General features: G+C 42.6%; 1 protein-coding gene across 3 annotated transcripts in view; it reads right to left on the reverse strand.

The window, feature by feature from the left end:
- LOC141785767 (receptor tyrosine-protein kinase erbB-4) overlaps positions 1-19,762 on the reverse strand; it is a 218,184-nt gene that overhangs the window by 60,704 nt on the left and 137,718 nt on the right. For all 3 annotated transcript variants that reach the window (XM_074664235.1, XM_074664236.1, XM_074664234.1), the window contains exons 4-9: positions 8,371-8,505; positions 7,049-7,114; positions 4,760-4,878; positions 3,914-4,055; positions 3,163-3,276; positions 226-352 (exon numbers count right to left, since the gene is read on the reverse strand). In XM_074664235.1, the coding sequence (XP_074520336.1) occupies positions 226-352; positions 3,163-3,276; positions 3,914-4,055; positions 4,760-4,878; positions 7,049-7,114; positions 8,371-8,505 (703 nt within the window). The remainder of the gene's footprint in view (positions 1-225; positions 353-3,162; positions 3,277-3,913; positions 4,056-4,759; positions 4,879-7,048; positions 7,115-8,370; positions 8,506-19,762) is intronic.

Consider the following 19,762-nt stretch of genomic DNA (forward strand, 5'->3'; position numbering starts at 1 on the left):
AGCAGACACAAAGCAGGCGGTGAATGCTCTCTTCAGCAAGCAGAGTGCGCATACGTGGCTGTGGTATGGACTGAATCATGAGGAAAACTTTCTGTTTTAAACTCTGTGAACTTGAAAAACCACACAGCACATATACCAGGTATTAAAATACTACATTTCTCAATCTGTCACTCGATTGAACCAGTCCCTGTAAGTATGCGCGTGAGCTCTCGAGCCATCACTTACCCTTTAATCCCCGTGATGAGGAAGATGAGGTTGCCATTGATTTTGGTGCAGTTGACAAATTTATCAATGTTGCTGGCATCCACTGTCTGAGCTGTCTGCAGGCTGCCTGTTCCTATCCCGTCGCACACTGATCAAACAAATGCAAACACAAAATCATGTTTAATTCAAAAACAATTAACTTTGGAGTTGCGGTGGGTAGCGTATAGTGTCCTCATGCAGCCTTGTAGCACTATTAGCCGTTTGTCACCTTAATTCTTAATGCTCCTTCATGAAAATTTACCCACGCACTGGTGCATAAGCAAGGCCGTGGCCCCTCTGCATGCTTTGGATGTCTTTTGATGAAAGCACGGGCCAATCCACAGCCAATTCCTCCCTTTAATGAATTCATTACATCTGCATTAATTACACTTGCTGGTCTGGTGTGAGCCAAGTCTTTCTGACAGAGGCAGAGGGGGGATGATGAATAAGGCTTGCATTAAGTGGTGTAACCAGTTTTTGATAGTGATTTATACCAGCCAATTCCATATCTGAAATGTTAATTTGTTATCATTTCCCACAGTTCCTTGGGCTATCCCTCATTAACCCCTCCCCGCTGCGTGACGATGTAATCAAGAGATTAGCCAATCGATGGATGGTGCAGCTCTAACATGGAGCCGGGAGGAAAACAGCATTGTCTTCCTTGCTGAAGGGATCGTTTACCTTTTGTGGGAACAATATGATGAAGGGGCTAATCCGCCATATTGAACTGAAGTAATGCTGTTTCATTTCACTGTAGACATTATAGGTATTTAGCTCACTGTGTCGCATGAAGGGGCTTTAATTACTCATTGTGGGAACCAGATATTTGACCTTTGTTTGTCATATTTATCCTGTTTGTAACGAGGATACGACATCACAAGAAGCAGCAGAGTTCAACTCCTGAATCAATAGAATGAAGAAAACACTCCTTATTATCAAATTTCATTCAGTAATAATAAAGATGCTCTAAGGATGCATGAATAATCACATGACTCTTGAGGATTTTGAACTCTCTCTTCAGGCTGTCCAGGAATGAAGATCCAGATGTTGATATTTTGGGGGAACACTGGAATAATAAATCAGCAAAGACTTTGTTTATTATCACATAAAAGGCTTATCCGCCTCCTATAAAATAAATGACTCTCCCTGTAAGGCTTTTAAAGTTATTCTGCTGCGCAATACCGCTGATCCAGTATCATCACTGTTAGCGTAAAGCTATTAGATTAAAATGGTTTAGCTGCATAAGCTCTTGTGCGTACAGTAAATGCAGTTGGAGGAATTGGTCTGTGATAACTTCTTTATTATCCACTGAGAAAGTCCCCCTCCCTCGTTAGTGCAGCTCACACTTTCTTTCTCTGTGTTGCATCCTGCTGACGTTGCACCCACTGTTTCAGGCTTCAGTGTCAGAGTCTGTATGTTGTCAGTTTATTTCTGCACCGAGACAAATTTGACAATCTCACAAGGCAACCGTCACCGGTTATGAGCGATGCAGACTCTCTCTGGACCAATGGGCAATAAAATACATCATCGCTCCTCGTTTCATCAAAATTGGACCAGTGGTGGCAGTTAAGGCTCACTCAAAGTGTCAAACTTTGACATGTACTTTTAGTGCAACCATCAGAGCAAACAACATGATGACACTAAAACACTGAGGTGTCACTTCTCCAAGTTTGAACAAAGTCAGACCAGCGATGCCGAGATACAGGAGGACTTTAAGTCAGTGTTACCCAACCCTGGTCCTGGAGGACCCCTGCCCTGAATGTTTTAGATGTTACCCGACTCCAACACACCTGATTCAAATGATCAGCTCATCATCAAGCTCTGCTCTATCCTGATAACGAGCCACCCATTTGAATCAGGTGTGCTGGAGTCGGGTAACATCTAAAACATGCAGGGCAGGGGTCCACCAGGACCAGGGTTGGGTAACACTGCTTCAAGTGATCTCGGTCCAGATCTAGGATGAATTACTTCTCCTTTAATCATGTGGACGGCTTAGAGCAGGGGTCTGCAACCTTTACTCTAAAAGGAGACATTTTGCCTCAGCTGACCTGGGTTAAAGTCACTTCAGAGCCACAAAATCTAGATTATCTTCACAATACGACTAAAATGTGTATAAAACTATATATATAGTAAAAACACAGTGAATAGTTCTCTAAATGGAAAGCTTTTTTGAATTCAAAAAATTTAACAAGTTATCACTCTGTTTTTTATTTGTAATAAATTTGCAAAAAAATTACAATATTTGCTGAATTTGCAAAATTAAAAACACAGTAAAAACATAAAAAAAGGTAAAATTTTTCAAAAAACTGCAAAAAAACTATTTAAAATATTTGTAAAAAATTGCAAAAAATTGCTGCAATTGTTTAAAGTTCGAAAAAATGTAAAAAAAAATTGAATAAAAAAGAATTCAAAAATTTCTAAAAATTAAAATTGGCAAAAATTAAGATAAATTTAAAAAGATATACATTTTTGCAAAAGAACAATTTTAAAACCTATTTAAAAAATTTGCATATTTTTTTTAAAAACTGAAAGAATATTTTGATTTAAAAACACAAATTTTTTTGAGCGACTTTCAATTTTTTGTTATTTGCTGATGTCTCACCACATACTGTGCAGGATAATCAACTGGCATCCACCCACGCAAAATAAAGTCTGTATTTCTTCCAGATTTGTCTTTTGTACCCTCTGTAAGAAAACAAAAATCTTTTTTCCAATAATATTTTCTTTAAGCTAGCTTAAAAGCAAAGAGCCACCGATTGCAGACCCCTGGATTAGAACATCTAAAGTCTTAGTGATGAGCTCTGATTGGCTGGAACATCAAGAAGAATCTGGTGAGCTACTGATAACCACTATCACACATTGAGACTGCTATGGTGATGCTAGGCTACAAACCCCAGACCCATCTATGCCACCTTTTACCTTTGGGACAGATGTCAGTGCATGGGATGCACATCTTGATCCGGTTCTCCTCCACCTCCATCTTGTTGCTGGGACAAGCTCTGACGCAGGAGCTGTGGTCCACCACAAAATTATCTATTGGCAACACACACACACACACACACACACATGCACAAAAATGCTGATAAGTGGTTATAAACTAATTTGAAAATATAAATTCAAAGTGCAGCATTCAGTCTTGGAACAATTTCCTGGAAAGAGCACTCTAATTGCTAGAAATTGATTGTATTTTAATCACATTTGTATAATGATGAAAACTAATGGTCTAAGGCTATATTGCTCAGCAAAAGTAATGAATCAAATTAGTGCTTGGTGGCAGCGGTGGTAAAGTGCGACTGTTGTGTGCCTATTTGATGATCAGTGGGACTTGAATGTGCAATCTGCTTTTGTAGCTTGACTTTTAATGCACGCTGGATGATTTACTGCTGCACTCTGACTTCATATCTCTGTGAAAGTGAGAACTCTACAAGACTACGAGATTTACTTGCGCTCGCTTGGCAGACGTTGAAACAGATGGCGCAGCGACTGCTTGATTGAGATACACTATTTATGTCTGAGTAATTCATCTCGACTTGAAATAATTGTCTGAAATTTTATTCTATGAAACGGAATAAATGCTTCTTCAGTTTGCAGTAGATTAGAAACTTAATTAAGAGCATTAGAAGGAGCTCTTATGTAGGCTACGTGCATAACGAGCGGATCCTTGACTCACGTGGGCATTTCTTGACACAGAAAGCTCCATAGGTGTACTTGGCTCTGGGGTTGTGCTCCAGCTGAAAGGACGTGGGGTTGTACACGAATGGCTGAGGGCACTGGGTCACACACGCTCCGCTGTCGTTGAAATTGGTGCAAGCCTGCGGAGAGCACATGAGTGGAGTCAGCTGAAAGCAGGGATATTACACGGTGACGCAGGATAAGTCACTCTGCATGAAAGAGTATTGCAGCAGCATTTCATTTTTACGCAGAGAGGCGACACTCGCATCATACAGACGCTCCTCATCTTTGCAAACGCCAAATGGGAGAAAAATTGGAGCCATTGATCCACAGCCATGATGTAAATGCTGCTAAGTCGTCCAATAAACCTCTTAAATGTTTTGTTGTCTGTGGCCACAGGCTGTAATTGAATTGGATGAGCCGTTCTGTGAATTACAGCTACAATATCATCCTCGTCATTGTGCGTTCATGGGCTTGTCTGGTGCATGTGAAATAAGAAGAAGTTGGGGTGATAAACGGGGGACTAATTGGAACGCTAAATCACCAATTTGTTCTTTGAAGTGCCAGCGCTGCGTCAGACTTTTACCACCCTGTAAAATGACAAACAATTTATCAGCTGGTAAACAACGAGGATGGATCCAGGCGGGAGGGATGACGAACAGATGTCGCACAAAAAGACACGTGGATTGGATGAGGATGACAAATGGGCTTTTTTTTTTTTTTTGGATGAAGCAGAAAATGTGGGAAAAAGAAGCTATAGGATGTTAAAAAAGAAAAGGAAGGAGTGATAAAGATGGTGACAGACTCTGTGTGTATGTGTGTGTGTGTGTGGTATCTGACGTACGAAGCAGTCCGTGTCCTTGGGGCCCGAGCAGCCGCCGGCACATTCGCGGTGGCAGCAGTCGCTGACGTAGGGCCCAAAGCATCGACCGTCACACTGCTCTGCACACACCGTCTTTGTCACTGCCCAGGAAGTGAAAAAGAGAGAATTTTAAAGGTCTGACACACACATTCACACTCACAAGAAGAGACAATACCACCACCCACAACCTTCCTCTCACGTTACAGTTGCACGCAAACATCGTCTGGTATGGAACTCAGGCAGAAACAAATTAGGGGTTTGGCCAACCGAAAGGTCAGACGAGGGGGTTCGTGACCACAAGGTCGCTTGCTTGAGTGCTCAGACGGATTTTTTTGAACGTGGAGCACTGTCTTTCCTCTCAACGACTGCTCGGGAGGTGCCCTTGAACAAGCCTCTCATTGTCCGGCTTAAGCTCTGTTTCAAGAAAATTGCGGCTGCACTTGTCAGCTCGCAGGTACCAATCTGAAGTTGGCCTCTGAAGGAGTCGACTCGATTGGTTTCCCCTGAGGGAGAATTTAAGAAAACCTCACTGATTCACCATGTCGGCACTTATACCACAATTGTTTGCTGCCAAAAGGACTAACTGGCCAAATCACCTTCCAACTGAGCAGATAATTCCCAGAAAGCCTGGCTTTCCTTGCTGCTTTGCCAACTCTTCTGGTATCCAGGGAAATTTTCCCTTTCTTTTATTGCAACACTACTTTAAAAGGAAGCCGTATTATTAGCCCAGCAATATCACTTGGATGTGGCTGCATCAAAGTTGCTCCAATACTTGTGCTAAAGAAGGGCCTCCCACACATTGTTGGTACATTAGGAGATGTAGCAGCCAGTGAGCCAGCAGGAGCTTGAAGCTGAGGCATTAAAAACTGCTGTGCTCACTCTCTGCTGTGTTGGGAGCATAATGATGCAGAAGTGAAAAGTAAAACGAGGCGAAGAAGTCTATTAGTCTGTGAAAAACAGGCCGGTTACTCGCTAGATCTTGACGACATGGACGCAACAGCAGAACTGCAATTAAACAGGGAGACACTTTGTCAGCTACCGGCTTCCTCTTTTGTTTTCCTGTTGATACCTTCAGTTAGTTAACTTCCAACCCAAGCTTCTTTTATCAGTGTGTTTTGTGTGCTTCCATTTGGACAAGCTGCCTCCTCTTGCTCCTGTTTTCCAGGTGTTGATTGGCCAACTGCAAGTATGGAGGCCCTTGTTTGCATGCAAAGACGAAAACCTATCATCAACCCCTTCAGTATTCTTCCTGGATCAGGACTCGAACCAGTTGGACAGTATTCCATAACTCATCCTTGGATACTCTGACATTACTGGCTGACTATGGGACCATATCTTCCGCTGCGAGTAGTTTTTTTTTTCTTCTTGCCTTTGGATTTAAACAGGATTATTTTTTTTAATGAGCTAGAAAGGGAACTGTTTTTTTTCTCTGAACCGAGCTGAGTTCAATAAACTAAATTTCACTTTATGATTTTTTTTTTTACACTGAATCAACAGAACCTTATGTTCCCTTACAAAAAAACAAAACAAAACAAAAAAAACCATTAGTCTACTGCATACTTATGTTTATCTGTCATTTTTATGTTTGTGAATTAATTTTTGGTGACATTAAGAATGAATGATTTTGGTTTGGGACACGTTTTCAATATTATTATGGGGTTGTTTTCGTGTTATACTTTTACACCCTTTGTCTATGGTTTATTATAAGTGTGCTGACTAAAAATTAAACAAAATAAAAACAAATGTCAGAGATTCTCTGGACCTTTCAACAACAATGACAAAACCCAGAAAAGCATGCAAAGAGTGCAGACCTCCACCAAACATATTAAGATTGTGACGCTACACTTAAGTCCTACTTTAATGTTATACTCCCTTTCAGCAGACCGTCTGCTACAATTTGGTGTTAGCTGCAGGTTTGTACGATAATTTGTTATCTGACAGAGTTGATCTTAGTATCCAGAATATTGCCAAGATCTGGATTGTACTTTTACATCTGTCAGAAATTATGGTGACCTTGTCTTGTATTGTTTCGCAAAGCAATCCGACCATTTATGGTGGACTTCTACACACATATGGTGAAAACAGCCCTATCTCACAATGATAAAGAATCCTTTAAAAAAAAAGTCCTGGATCCAGACGGTGATCTGGATCGGCTCCAAATTGTAATCACTTTTTCCTTATCCCATTTTGAACATTTCCTGAAAATTTCATCAAGATCCGTTTGTAAAAAAAAAAGACGTCACAACTCACAAACCGTCACAGCATACTCACAGGTTTGACACTGGTCTTCTTGGTGGCCCCAGCAGCGCCCGTTACACGACCGATGACAGCGCCGGCCTACAGAACACACAACATATTAAAATAAAAGCCTCCCTCTTGCATTAAATCATGCCGTCTTCCAAACGCTGCTGACTCCTCTGACTCGTGACTGATCTGTTGAATCTCCTCCACTCATCGCACAATGCACCCAGAGTCAGTGTGGCGACTTGTGGCCTGTTGAAAACATTACAATGAAAGACAGGCTCTTACTCCCATCCATCGAGCGCTCACACAGGCAAAGTGGGACCTGACAGAGCGCTCACAGCCTTCATCTGCCTGTAGCCCATCATCCAGCCTTAATTGACTACGGGTTAATTACAGAGTAAGTGGAACAGTGCAGCAGATTGTCACCCGGCCCCTTCCACCACTCCCACTGTGGGGTTGTTAATGTTAAATACTAACTATGCCTTGGCAAGGGGCCCCAATTTGGCAACCTCGACTCCCACACGCTCTCTTGTCATTTTTTGGCCCACCTCCTCTGTTCTTTGTTGCTTTCCATCCTCCTCCAACGCCATCAGTGGCATCTAATCAACAAAGCAGTGTTATATTTACCGTATTGTGCTAAAAAGTGTCTGTACAACTTTATTTTAGCCTCACAAACTTTGCTTCATCTGAAGGAAAAGAAAGGTCATTTTGCCCAACATTACCCCCCGTCTCCTCTTTCTCTGCTCTCTGTTTGGCGTCTCAGCTGTCCCGTTTGTTCACCCTGACATGTTTTGATACAGAGGGTCTTCAGAAACTTCTCTGCCCCCCTTTATGAAATGAGCAACAGACTCATCCAAAGATCTGCAGAAAAGTTTGAGAGAGTCTGTCTTGAACAGCCAGTTCTTCTGAGACAGAATGTCCGCCGGATAGCGACGCCTGTTATGTCCAAAGCAGAGGGAGCTGAGGGACTGCGGGGACCACAAAGGGAGGGGGCGCAGGGGGGAAGTGGGCAGCTTCAAACCAGCTGTCAGCTTCACTGAAATTTAAAAAGAGCACAGCAGACAGCAGCTCCATGGGCCTCGCTGCAGAGCTGCTAGCAGACCACTACAATGAAAAGGTTCACACGCTGATCTAACACTATGTGATTTCGCTTCCAAATGACCGCCAGGCAAACAGAATGAATAAAAAGAGATGGGGCATGACTGCTACTGGTGGTGTGTGTGCTTGTGTGTGTCTACAGTAACTTGGCATGTGGTTTGCCTTCATGTTTCAGCGAAGAGCCTCAAATTTTTTGATTCTCATCCAAAGATACTGGTCCCACCGGTTTTTGGTCCATGTGCGGTACTCACATCCGAGGTTGCTGTTGTTGGATGGTACCACCAGCAGCTCAGCCTGGGGGTTCTTGATAATGTCACGCCAATGGATGGTGTCCGCATGGCACAGGAATTTGTTCTGGTCAACATAAACCCCACCGTTCAGTACCTCTGCACGGGGAAAAAGAAAAAAAGACAGACCAGCAGAGAAGTGAGCACACAGACATGAATGTATAGTACATGTATATCATGGCAGAAAATCAATACTTCAAGGTTAAATCCAATCCTTTTTGTCTCAAAGTACCGCGCTGCATAAGGTGTTCCCTGAAGTGCATCTGAGCATGAAGATAAATGCTATTGACAAATGCACACAGTAATTCAATGCCAGGTCCAAGAGCCACAATGATTCATAAAGAAGTCCACTGCAAGAAAATGAGTAAATGGGTTTCACTTTGCAAACAAAGAGGCTGGAAAAGAACTCTCTGTACAGACCTGTAATTATACATCAAGTTAATGAGTCTGAGTGTCACTGGAAGACATCAAACACTTGATTAAAAGTGATGGAGAGCATTTAAACTCTCATGGAGGGACACTGCTTTAGAATTAAGTGTTTCCTAAATGTGGACTGGTGTGAAGGCTCTCTTAACGGCCTATTTATGCCCAATGTTACATCCTGCATCTTGTTAGTTTCTTTTTTAGAGTTGAATAAGCGTTTTTTAATGTGTTCAATTTTTACTGCTCCTCTTTCTTGTACAAGGGCTTCTTCTCAGCTCAAACAAGGCCTCAAATCATCAAACTGACTCAGGGAAAAATAAGGGATCACAGCTCTCTTGACCCAGTGCACATTTGCTATCAAATTCCGAGCCGAGGCACCAAAGACAAAGCAGGCTTCTCATGCGGCATTTGCTTAATAGCAAAAATATGTTTCTTTTCAAGGACCAGTGCCCTTAACAGATGCTCGCGCGTGGAGTACGATAATAAATTCTAATCCCCCTCCCTGTTACTAATCCAGGTTTTGGATATGGAAACAGAATGAAATGATGCCGCAGTAATCCTCCCCTCCCTCGCCGTGACCCGTGGCAGAGCAGAAACAACAGCCCCCGTCTGCGTCTCTTTCTCTCTGGGACACCAAGTGACTGTTTTATTTAACCTAGTTGAGGGATTAAGATACAATCACCCTGCATCCCCATCTCCTTGAAAAAGAAGTACAGCCGGATTCTGTGGAAGTACTTGTCACAATAAATGAAATTTAATACAAAAAAAGTAACAATGTGCTTGGGATCAGGGCTGGATTAGCTAGAGGTAAAGAAGGGTATTATCTCCCCAGGCAGATTATTAACAGTGTATGAGTTATGCGGTTGGTTCAGCAGCCCAGCAGCACACGCAGGAAGCTAATCATTACCATCCGACACCCTGATTAAGGAAGTGGGCCTTGGTAGAGACGGGGACATTTATTCAAAGCCCTCTTAGAGGTGACATGGCGCTTCGTCTGCCCGCTGAATGGCCTACAGCCGCGGCTTCATGTAATCATGTCCCCGTCACAATGGACGATTTATCAGGGGTTGCTCTACATTCATGAAAGGGGGAGGAAGAGATAGGCCGTGCTTTGTTCAAATATAAGTGAACCACTCATGCTTTAGCTTCTCCCGTCACACCAGCACATTTTTTCAAGGCTTGTTTATAACCTAAGATCCACACTTTACACTGGAAACGGTTAAAAAGACAAACAAAAACATCACCTGGGAACACATGAAGTGTCAAAACCACAAGATCCAAACACCCACACACTCACATAACCAGCAATTTTCCTTTCAATCAGCCGTCACTTGGCCAGAGCTCAGACCAGGCGCCTGTTTGGGACAGGTGCCTTTTCTACATGGCTAACCATTTGATGATGGATAAGAGCCACCACAAGCCCAGCAATTAACTCCTACCACACCTGAGTGGAGGAATGTGCCACTGACGAGACATTGTTTGTCTTTTGTTTTCACTGTGTTCCTGAAAAAACATGTCTAGCATATACAGAGAAGAAGAAAGAAGGGACATTTAATGTGTAAGTCATCTTAAGTGGAAAACTGATGGTTGTACCAAATCTAGCACCCATCTGTGAGTGGGTCTTGAGATGTCAAAAAACGCCTGAATGTGCCACTACTTCAACATGCAACTGGTGTTACAAAAAAAGTCACAAGATCATCAAAGTTGAAAGGATTAATCCTCGGGGTAATACTGAAAAATTTACCAGATTTTAAAGCAATACCTTCAGCAGTTTTTGAGATACGAGGGGGAGGACCAACATCTGTTTTAACGTGGCTGGCTCGCCACTTTTTGGGTCTCACACGCACTGTCATGATGTGTCTTTTCACTAGGCGTGACTTTGTTTTGGAAATAATTTTCTTTATTTAAGACAACGCAACAAGGTAAGGTATTAATCAGTACAGTTACGTAGCGTGGTGGTTTGAAACATGACAACAAGCAAACATTGTAAGTTTGTACCGTACATCAGTAGCGCTATTAGCAGCCGGTGTTTGTAGGCTAACATGACAACAAGCAAGAATAAACATTATCACAAAGAGATTAGCCTTTTTAGCCTTTAGCTCTTGCTTTATCTCTCTCCTGTTTATATTTTTTCTGCTCTTCTGTCTTTTTCTATCTGACACTTAGGCTCCAGTGTCCACCATCACTACAAAATTAATCACAGAAATCGTTTTCGCTGAGAAAAACACAGATCTTGCTTCTCACTGCTAAACTTCGTCAGCTGGTGTGTGGTTGTCATAGAGACTTGGACATAAATCAATCCAGTCCAGACCAGAGGATCTAGAGGAGGGAGACTTTTTCAAGATCACTTTCCTCCTCACAGCCCCTTTAAGTTTCACCCCAAAAGTTTGAACTTTAACAAACAACAAAATAAAACCCCAAAGATTCCTCGTAGCATTCTTTGGAGGCATAATTCCTCTCCCAAATGCTCTCTTAAGTGTCCATGTCCAGATCCTCTCTTCTCGCTGCAAGACAAATCGCCACCTCCACTGTCCATCCAGGCCGTGGCACTAACTCTTCCAGCACGATGACAAGCCTGTATCGGGTGGTCATTCATTTTCTAACGACAGTCTCGCGCCACCACCCACCCATGCTCCTCGCACTCCCTCCTTACTCCCCCCTTGTGTGTTCTTCGATCTTTCCATCAGGATGGGAGATGTACAGCCGACCATCCACCCCCTCCACCTCCACCTCATCCCAATCCCCTCCCCATACACTGCTGTGAATTACGAGGTAGTCATAAAAGCTATTGTCCTGCATCGAAGGGGGGGAAGGGAGGGAATGCAGAGAAACAGAGAGGAGAGGTCATTGCTAGGGCTCCTGAAATTAATTATAAAAGCAAATCTATTCTGAGAAAGTCTTTTTAAAATCAAACTACACAGATGTTTATGGGCACTGCTTCATAATCTTTCCTGGAAAACATCTTTAGCCTAATGGGAATTGGTGCAGTTGTTGTATTAGTGAGCAAATACTACCAAATTTTGACCTCGAGAGCGCAGAGAAGACTTTTTAGCTCTCTGAGCCAACTTGATTTCTAATAGTTTCCAATTATAACTTTGTAAAACACAACCTCAACAGCATAAAAGAGCTTGTGTGCTCCTATAAATATGATAAATTAACTCATTAAAGGGCAGAACTGTGCTTTGTAATTAAAGACGTCACACTTGAGGAAACCTGATAATGTTATGGAACGAGATAAGGAAGTAACCTTTCCATTTATTTCAGTGTTATGCTCACAAAAGCCATCTTCATCCACAGACTATAGTTGGATGAGAATAGGGTTTCATTTCTCCAAAGAGTGCAGAGTCAGAGTGCCTTGATCCCTGCGACCCCAGACTATAAAAAGAAACAAAAGCTGGAGTATTTAGTGAGGTGTTCAGGTAAGAGATGCGTCATGTCGCACAAGGTTTCCTGGGATTGTTTATTTGCATCGCCATCACACACTCCAAACAGAGAACAGTCCAATCAGTGCACAGATTGTTAAGAAAGTAAAAATGAACCCTGTGCCGAGCCGCCTTCGCTAGCCAATTAAGTTCATTTTACTGTCGTTCAGCGGAGCGAGGAGCCCCTATTTTGAAGTAGTTTCCAGGCAATGATGGCCCCAGCACCAATCAGTGGTCATAGCTCTACAGGGAGCCTACTGATGAGCTTTCATCAGCGCTGCTAGCCACTTGTCCCACATCTCTTCCTCGGCCTAATTATGCTGATGAATAAGGCTGTAATAGTGATCCGTCCTCGACTGATGAGTCCATGAGTTTGCCGTTATTGTCTTGTCTCGGGGGCGGGTGTGTCACGCAGCACACAACTCAAGCAGAGTGCGTCTGGGGCCGTCGACTGTGCTCTTTTTATTAGGATCATCCCTCCATCCTTATCGGCCTCCACCCTTTCCCTCCCTGCACTTTCTCACCCTGACTTGCTGAGCACGGGGAACAGAGAAATGGAGATGATCACTCTTTCTCTCCACAGTTGGATGCTCACTTTTTTCCACGTCTCTCCTTTTTTCAAGCAGAAGAAAAAGCCCTGAGAAGTGCGTGCAAACATATAAAAAAAGACAGCAGTCAAGTGGCTCAAAAATCCTCAAGTGAACGTGCAAAGTGCTGCACAGACATGTGAAATCCCTATGATAAACACCGCCTGTCCAACAGCAAAAAGCATCTTGGAGCTCTGTTGCATCAGGTTGACAAAGCCGTGCATTTGTACGCAGAGCTGAGGAGCTAAGCCGAGGCTTTACCCTCTTAAATGCCAATTAATCACTGGGAGCTTTGGAGAGCAACGCCGAGGACCCCCAGGGAAGCAACCTGAAATTTCTCCACATCAAAAAAATGAGAATGCACCATCAGGCGAGATCAAAGGTAGGAACTCTAATGAGTAGTTAAGAAAAAGTTCATCCACTTCTCCAAAAACGTCATTTTCAGAGTGATTGACTTAACTTTCATGGTGCTTCGAAGTGCCCCCTGACTTGGCGCAGGCAGCTGGCATGACAGACGGCGCCATAGAGGAGAGTGAAACAAATTGCCTTCATTTTCTTAGACCGCCACCTCTTCGGGGAACACCGACAAACGTTACACCAGCTGAGAGAGCAACAAATCTTCAAGTCCGGGAAGGAACGGCTCGCATGAGAGCCGCAGAAGCAAATGGCGAGATTGTGTGCGAGTTTCTTGTGGCATCCTGGGAAACATTTTCAATTTCCTTTAGATAGTAATGTGAATCAGATGAAGTTACAGCCCTCAGGGAGGGGGCGAGATTAAAAAAAATGGTGGACATCAAGTAACAAAGAGAAGCGGATCACTCTCTGAGTCTCTTGAACTTCAGGCGCAGCGGGAGAACGCTGCATCGGGATCCGTCGAATTGCGGGACAATAAAGCACTGGTGGAGAAGTCTCTTTCATCTTATGGCTTGAATCCTCGCTGGATGCTGTCGTGTATGATTTGCACTCCAGCAAAATGAGAACAAAGAGACTTCCTTTAAAAACAAGAAGAAGGAGAACACGTGCAAGTGTTTGTGGAATCCAAAGGAGGAAGTTTGGATTGCAAACTAATTATTACACTGCTGGTGTGCAAGGGTCAGAGAGTGTGTGGTTTAGTCTGACCAAAATCAACCCTGGTGTAATTACAATTAAGCTGTAGAAAGCTAATTTACAGTGAGACAAAAAAAGGGATTTGAGGTAAACACAGGACTAAAACAAGCACGACGGTCCCACAGAGGCTTCCTCAGTGTGTAATTGTGAAACACTCCGATGGTACAGTGCCTCGGAGCATGTTTACTCTAAAGGAGGGGGAAAAAGAAACAGAGGCTGCTGAGAAAGTAGCTGCTTAAGTGAAAACGACTGCTCAAATCCCATCCATGAATAACTGTTAAAGCCTCCAGACTGCAAACAAGCTGCCGGTAGATAAATAGCAGCAGATCGGGAGATAATAGAGATGAAAAATGGAGACTAGTTCGCCTTAAGGCTAAAAAAGTAAAGAATCGCCAAAAAACGAAAAGAGGTTTGGTTGGTTGGTAAGAAGAGTGACCAACAGTGTCTTTTTCTCTGTCGCTCCAGTGGGAGAACATCTCCTTCCCAGAGTTGCACATTTTTATAAAGAGCTGCATTATTCACACACCTAAAAAGCTGTCAAAGGCTTGTGCGCTGTGTTTTATAAACGATACAATCCGTACCAGCGGATCCACAGCGGCTCAGGGAGGCCTCTGACTCCAGGAGAACTTATCTGATCTTCACGGCAAGGCGGAGGTGGGTCTCCAGAGTCCCGTTTCCCCACTACTTCTCCATTATTAGCTCTGCCAGCCAAAGAGATATTGTGCTCTGTGACAAATGTGAGAGGAGCGCTAGGGCGCAGACAGTGCGGGGGAGGTCCCCTCCATCTAACCCCCCTTCCTCTCCCCATCCCCTCCCCCCTCCCACGATCCTGAGCGCTGCTGCCGTGTCCTCTCTGATAACCATAATTGTGTTTTAAAGCCCCTGATTAAATTTCCCAGTCTCGAATGATATTGTTTTGCGATGAATCCTTATGAAAAACGCTTCACATTAGAAGATTACGGTGGCTGTGGAGGTGCAAGAGGAGGTGGAGGCGGAGATGACACTGTATGTTTTTTTATTCACTTCTAAAGCTTCAGCTGATGCTGAACGAATCCCTGCCATCACTTGTCTTCTTCTTCGATTCCTGCTCCACCCACTCCTGCTCCACCTGTCTGCAACTTTCCTGCTCCATCTCATAAACTTTGATGAAAACACTTTTCTCTGAGTTACAGTTTAAGGAGTTTTGAGCCTTCGATGGATGCTAGGTCGCTAACAGATGCTACAGAGCCGTCAAGAAGCACCAGGTTCATCTTTACCAAATATTTTATTTTATATTTGGGTACAGTTCCTGTTATTGTTGCTTCCTGCTTTAAATTTGGACCCAGTTTTGATGCTTTTTTGGGCTACAAACTTTTTCTGTCCAGGCTCCAATCCCAGCGAATCATCACCTTCCTCCATCCACATCCTCCATGTGAGCTAGGCTGGTCCTAAAAATATTTAAAGATTTATACAGAGACTCAACATTTGCATCTTTCCAACAGCTAGTTTAAAGATTTTCATTACCTCAGGGTCATTTCTTCAGGTACGTCCAAATTCACATTTTTGTTTGTTCTTTGGATCTAAATTTTCCAACTCTACCTCAAATTTAGAGATTTTCCTGGAGCCTAAAGGCACGGTTGTCCAAAATATACCACACAGGAGGCTTCACCAAAGAGCTGGATCAAGGAGGTGCTTCATTTTCATAACTCTGGAGTGGAAGTCCCCGCATATTGTCCAGAAAATTTAGACTAACCCAGTCTGGATCCGAAAGAAACACGTTTTTTGCCAGATGTTTATTGATTGATTATTATTTTAAACTTTTTTTTCCTTTACTATTTTAAGGGATATGAACCAGGGGAGTAATTTTTTTTTGTTATTTCTGTTGATCAAGCAGAAACAACACAGTTTATATGGATGTTTCTGATTGCAACTGTTATTAATATGTAAAATAAAAAAATAATAGTGTTAAAAAAGTGGCACTGCATTCATACTATTACATCGAATACTCGCACTGATTAAGAAAAAGTTTGAAGAATGACATTTAAGAAAATACCATTTCCCATCCCAGGACAAGTGCTTCAACTTCTACCTGTCTCATTACTTTACACTCATAATGTAAGTTACTCATTGAAGTGTAACAGGACCTCAGGGGAAGTCTAATTTTTTTTTAGAGGTGACACAAAATGCAATCAGGGCGAATGAGAAACCAGCAAATTCAATAATGGAGGCAAATGAAAATGGAACTGGAGACTCTGCACTTAAGGCGGGATTGGCTCACAGCCCTAATAAGCCCCTCTTCTGTCACCGCTTCCCTGCATCTAAATTAAGCAGAGGTCCTCCAATCAGCGCAGGCAAACAAAAGAGCCAGCCATAGAGATGGGAGCGCTGCTGAATGCTAATCAAGGCAACGAACGGCAGGAGTGGCAGTGGACATCAGCGAGGAACTTGAAAGTTTAGTGTGTGAAACGACGGAGTCTGCTGAGAAGGGACACTGAAGAGCTTCACCATAAGGAGATTAATAATCAGTCAAATGCACCAGCTCATAAAACAACACCAAACTGAAAATAAAATACTTCCACCAGTCATGACTTTCTGAAGTTTCACCCTGAGCTTTTAATAGGTCTCAGTGACCCACAGGTCAAGAAACTCACTCGTCAAATAAATTGCCAGGTTTGGTCTCAGAGAAACAAACAAAGCCAGAGCTGCTGCCCCGTGTTGTTTTCCTACCACAGTAGTGAAAGGTTGTTTTACAGTGGAGTTACCCTGACAGTCAGTCCACCTGCTGCTCTGTTATTCTGCTGGAAATAGTGTTTTGGTACAATTGCCCAAGCCCAAAGCATCAAACTAAAATTTAGAGGGCACTATGAATGGACCATAGGGGAGCCATCAAGACGGTAAAACTGCTGAGCTGCTTTCGATCATAACTTGAAATGTGCCCTATTATTTGCTGTCCACTCTTGAGTCGGGAAACCAAAAATAAAGACACTTCCCCCAGAGCCTGAAAGTGCTCCAACACCTGTATGCGCACACACATAAGGCTCTCGTAACAAGTATTTTGTAATTCAAATTAGCCTTATTACATATTTTCACGGAGCAAAATACTTAAGAAGAGGCAGACACAGCTAACCCTCTGCATTAAAATTGACACCTACAATGGGCTAAATGGGCAATTTGTCATTTTCTGGCACAGAGCTCCAGCACTCATCTCTCCAGTCGGGTAATTTAAGCCACACTGACATGGACACACACACCGGCAAATCAACTGTGACCAGCAAATTGCCTCCATCTGGTTCTACAGTGTATTTAGAGTGAGCTTCTCTGAGCCAGTCTAGTGTGACTTCCTGCGTTTGGCTCCTGTGTTTTCCTCTCCTCAGGTTGGACGTATGCATCTGTGATAACGACAGGCTGTGCTGATGGCTTTGTGTTCAGAGCAGACCTTAGAGAGGATCCAAACTGCAAGTGTCGCTAAAAATTTAAAGTCAGAAGACAAAGCAGAAACATCCTTATTGTTACTCACATGCAGTTTTTGGGTTACTAACAAGGTTAAATGGAGAATTCGCATCCTCCTTTTTGAAAAACTGCAGAAACTCCAGCAGTCAGGGAGGAAATAATGTGTTCAGACAACAGCAAAGTATTTCTTTTTTTTGGGACCACAAAAATTTAAATGAGCTTTGGAAAGCAAGTCTGATGAAGTCAGGGCTATTTGGCTGGAAGTTATTAGGCGTGACTTAGGACTGTTACGCAGATATGCTGAGTCATTTCTATCCAAAAGTCTAACCACACAAGTTTGGGATTCTGTTTTCGATGCAGAAACTGGAGTAAAAGGCAGGGATGGAGCCAGGATTTCAGCTGTGGGTGGGCCTTAAGTGATAAAAGTTTGTATATCGTTAATTTAAGTAATAAAAATGACTGACAATATACTACTATAAAGTGGATTTGGTTGCTTTTTTCTGCATTAGACAGAGCTATCTGCAATTGTTCTTCATGGTGCTGACCAAAGAGTGGCGCTCTAACGCACCAGTGGGCTGCGCTGTGCCGGTTTGTTATAGGCTGTAAAGGCAAGGACATTAACCACAGTTAAAGAGGCTAAAAACATGGATCATTTTACAAAGATAGAGCATCAATGTTCAAATCGTGTCTGAAAATAGTTTTGTTTAGCTTAGCATAGAATGATTTTATGCAATGATTTTATTTTGCCTATTGTGATTTTATTTTATTTTTTTGTAAAGCAATTTGAATTGCCTTGTGTATGAACTGTGCTCTACAATTAAATGTATGTTGCCATCTAATGCGAACAATACGAACATTAAGTGACATTTTTTTTACCATGCTCCTTTTAGACCAATTTTAATGTATATATATATATATATATATATATATATATATATATATATATATATATATATATATATATATATATATATATATATATATATATATATATATATATATATATATATATATATATATATATTTATATTTATATTTATATATATTTATATATAAATTATAAGAAAAGTTTAGGGTGGGCCTAGGACCCCTGAGCCCACCCATAACACCGCCCCTGGTTAAGGGTGTTTAACCTATTCAGTTTCACAGCTTCCCAGTGGATTATGTTTGCATGTAAAGTAAGTTTTCTCACACTGCTCTGCACTGTTAGGAGCAGCTTTGTTAGCCAGGGTCAGCTGACACTGACCTGCACAACATCCAGTGTCACCCAGTGGAAGTGAACCTGAATATCAAAGAACAGACACACTGACCAGGGGGGGGTAACTAATCCATTAGAGATCATTTTGCCCCTCTTCCAGACAGGCCAGTGCCACTAATGGAGACAAACCCCAAGACCCCTTGGCTCCCACTGTCAGCAGGTTAAACAAAAAAACAAGCCTTGTAGGGCTGACAGCACTGGCGTGGCATTATGATGACTCCTGTGTAGTAAAGAAAAAGGTGTCTGTATCTGTATAGAAATGCTCCTCATGTTTAAGATTACGTGACATGAACTTTTACATCCTAGAAACCTCCGTGCAGTTCTGTGGATTTCACCCCCTTACATAACTGGAGTGTTTTCTGTTGTTGAAAAGGAATGCAGTGTGCTGTGGTGTTCCAGCGCCCCGACGGAAAGAGAAAAACAGAGTATAGATGAAAGAAGAAAAAAAAAAAAAGCAAAACTTTATTTCACAAGCAGACTGTAGGGCTCTCTCTGGCTTTGCACATCCACAACTGCAGCATTTTCTGGGCTAGCAAAGCAGCGTTTGAAGCTGGGAGATATGTTTTAATCATTTGCCGCCTTAATGATGACACTGGATTCATTATTAATGGGCCGCATCCCTCTACTCTCCCTCTCGCTCATAACAGTCCGGAGTCGGAGTGGGTATTAGCATTAGCCGCTTTTGCTTCTATTTGATCTTGCTGTAATTACACCACTTTTTGGAGATCACACCACAAGCCTTATGTTAAATAAAGCGGCCCTGGAAGCAGTTTTTTCTTCTATACATACTCCAAACACAATCACTGTGCTCCCCTTTGACTCCTTTTTTTAAAACATGCAACGATCTGCCCTTTTTCTCTCAGAGGAAAATAAGCGTCGAGTGTGGAGTGGGAAAAGTTGAGGCACGTCTGGATGCACCAAGAGGCAACATCAGTCAGGTGTCGTCATGCAGTGCGGTAGGATTCTCCTTTCAGGTGTGCGTGCCTTTTATCAAATAAGCAGAGGGGTATAACATCTTTGATGTGCTGGATCTTTCTACTCCTCACTGAAGGGATTTACTGTATGGATCAGGCTTTATGACACTCCTGAATTGAACACTTAAGAAGAAAAGTTGGTTAACTCTCGGTTGG

The sequence above is a fragment of the Halichoeres trimaculatus genome, unplaced genomic scaffold, assembly GCF_033239565.1.
Source record: "Halichoeres trimaculatus isolate MK-OKI-2021-1 unplaced genomic scaffold, fHalTri1.1 fHalTri1_scaffold_24, whole genome shotgun sequence".
Lineage (NCBI taxonomy): Eukaryota > Metazoa > Chordata > Actinopteri > Labriformes > Labridae > Halichoeres > Halichoeres trimaculatus.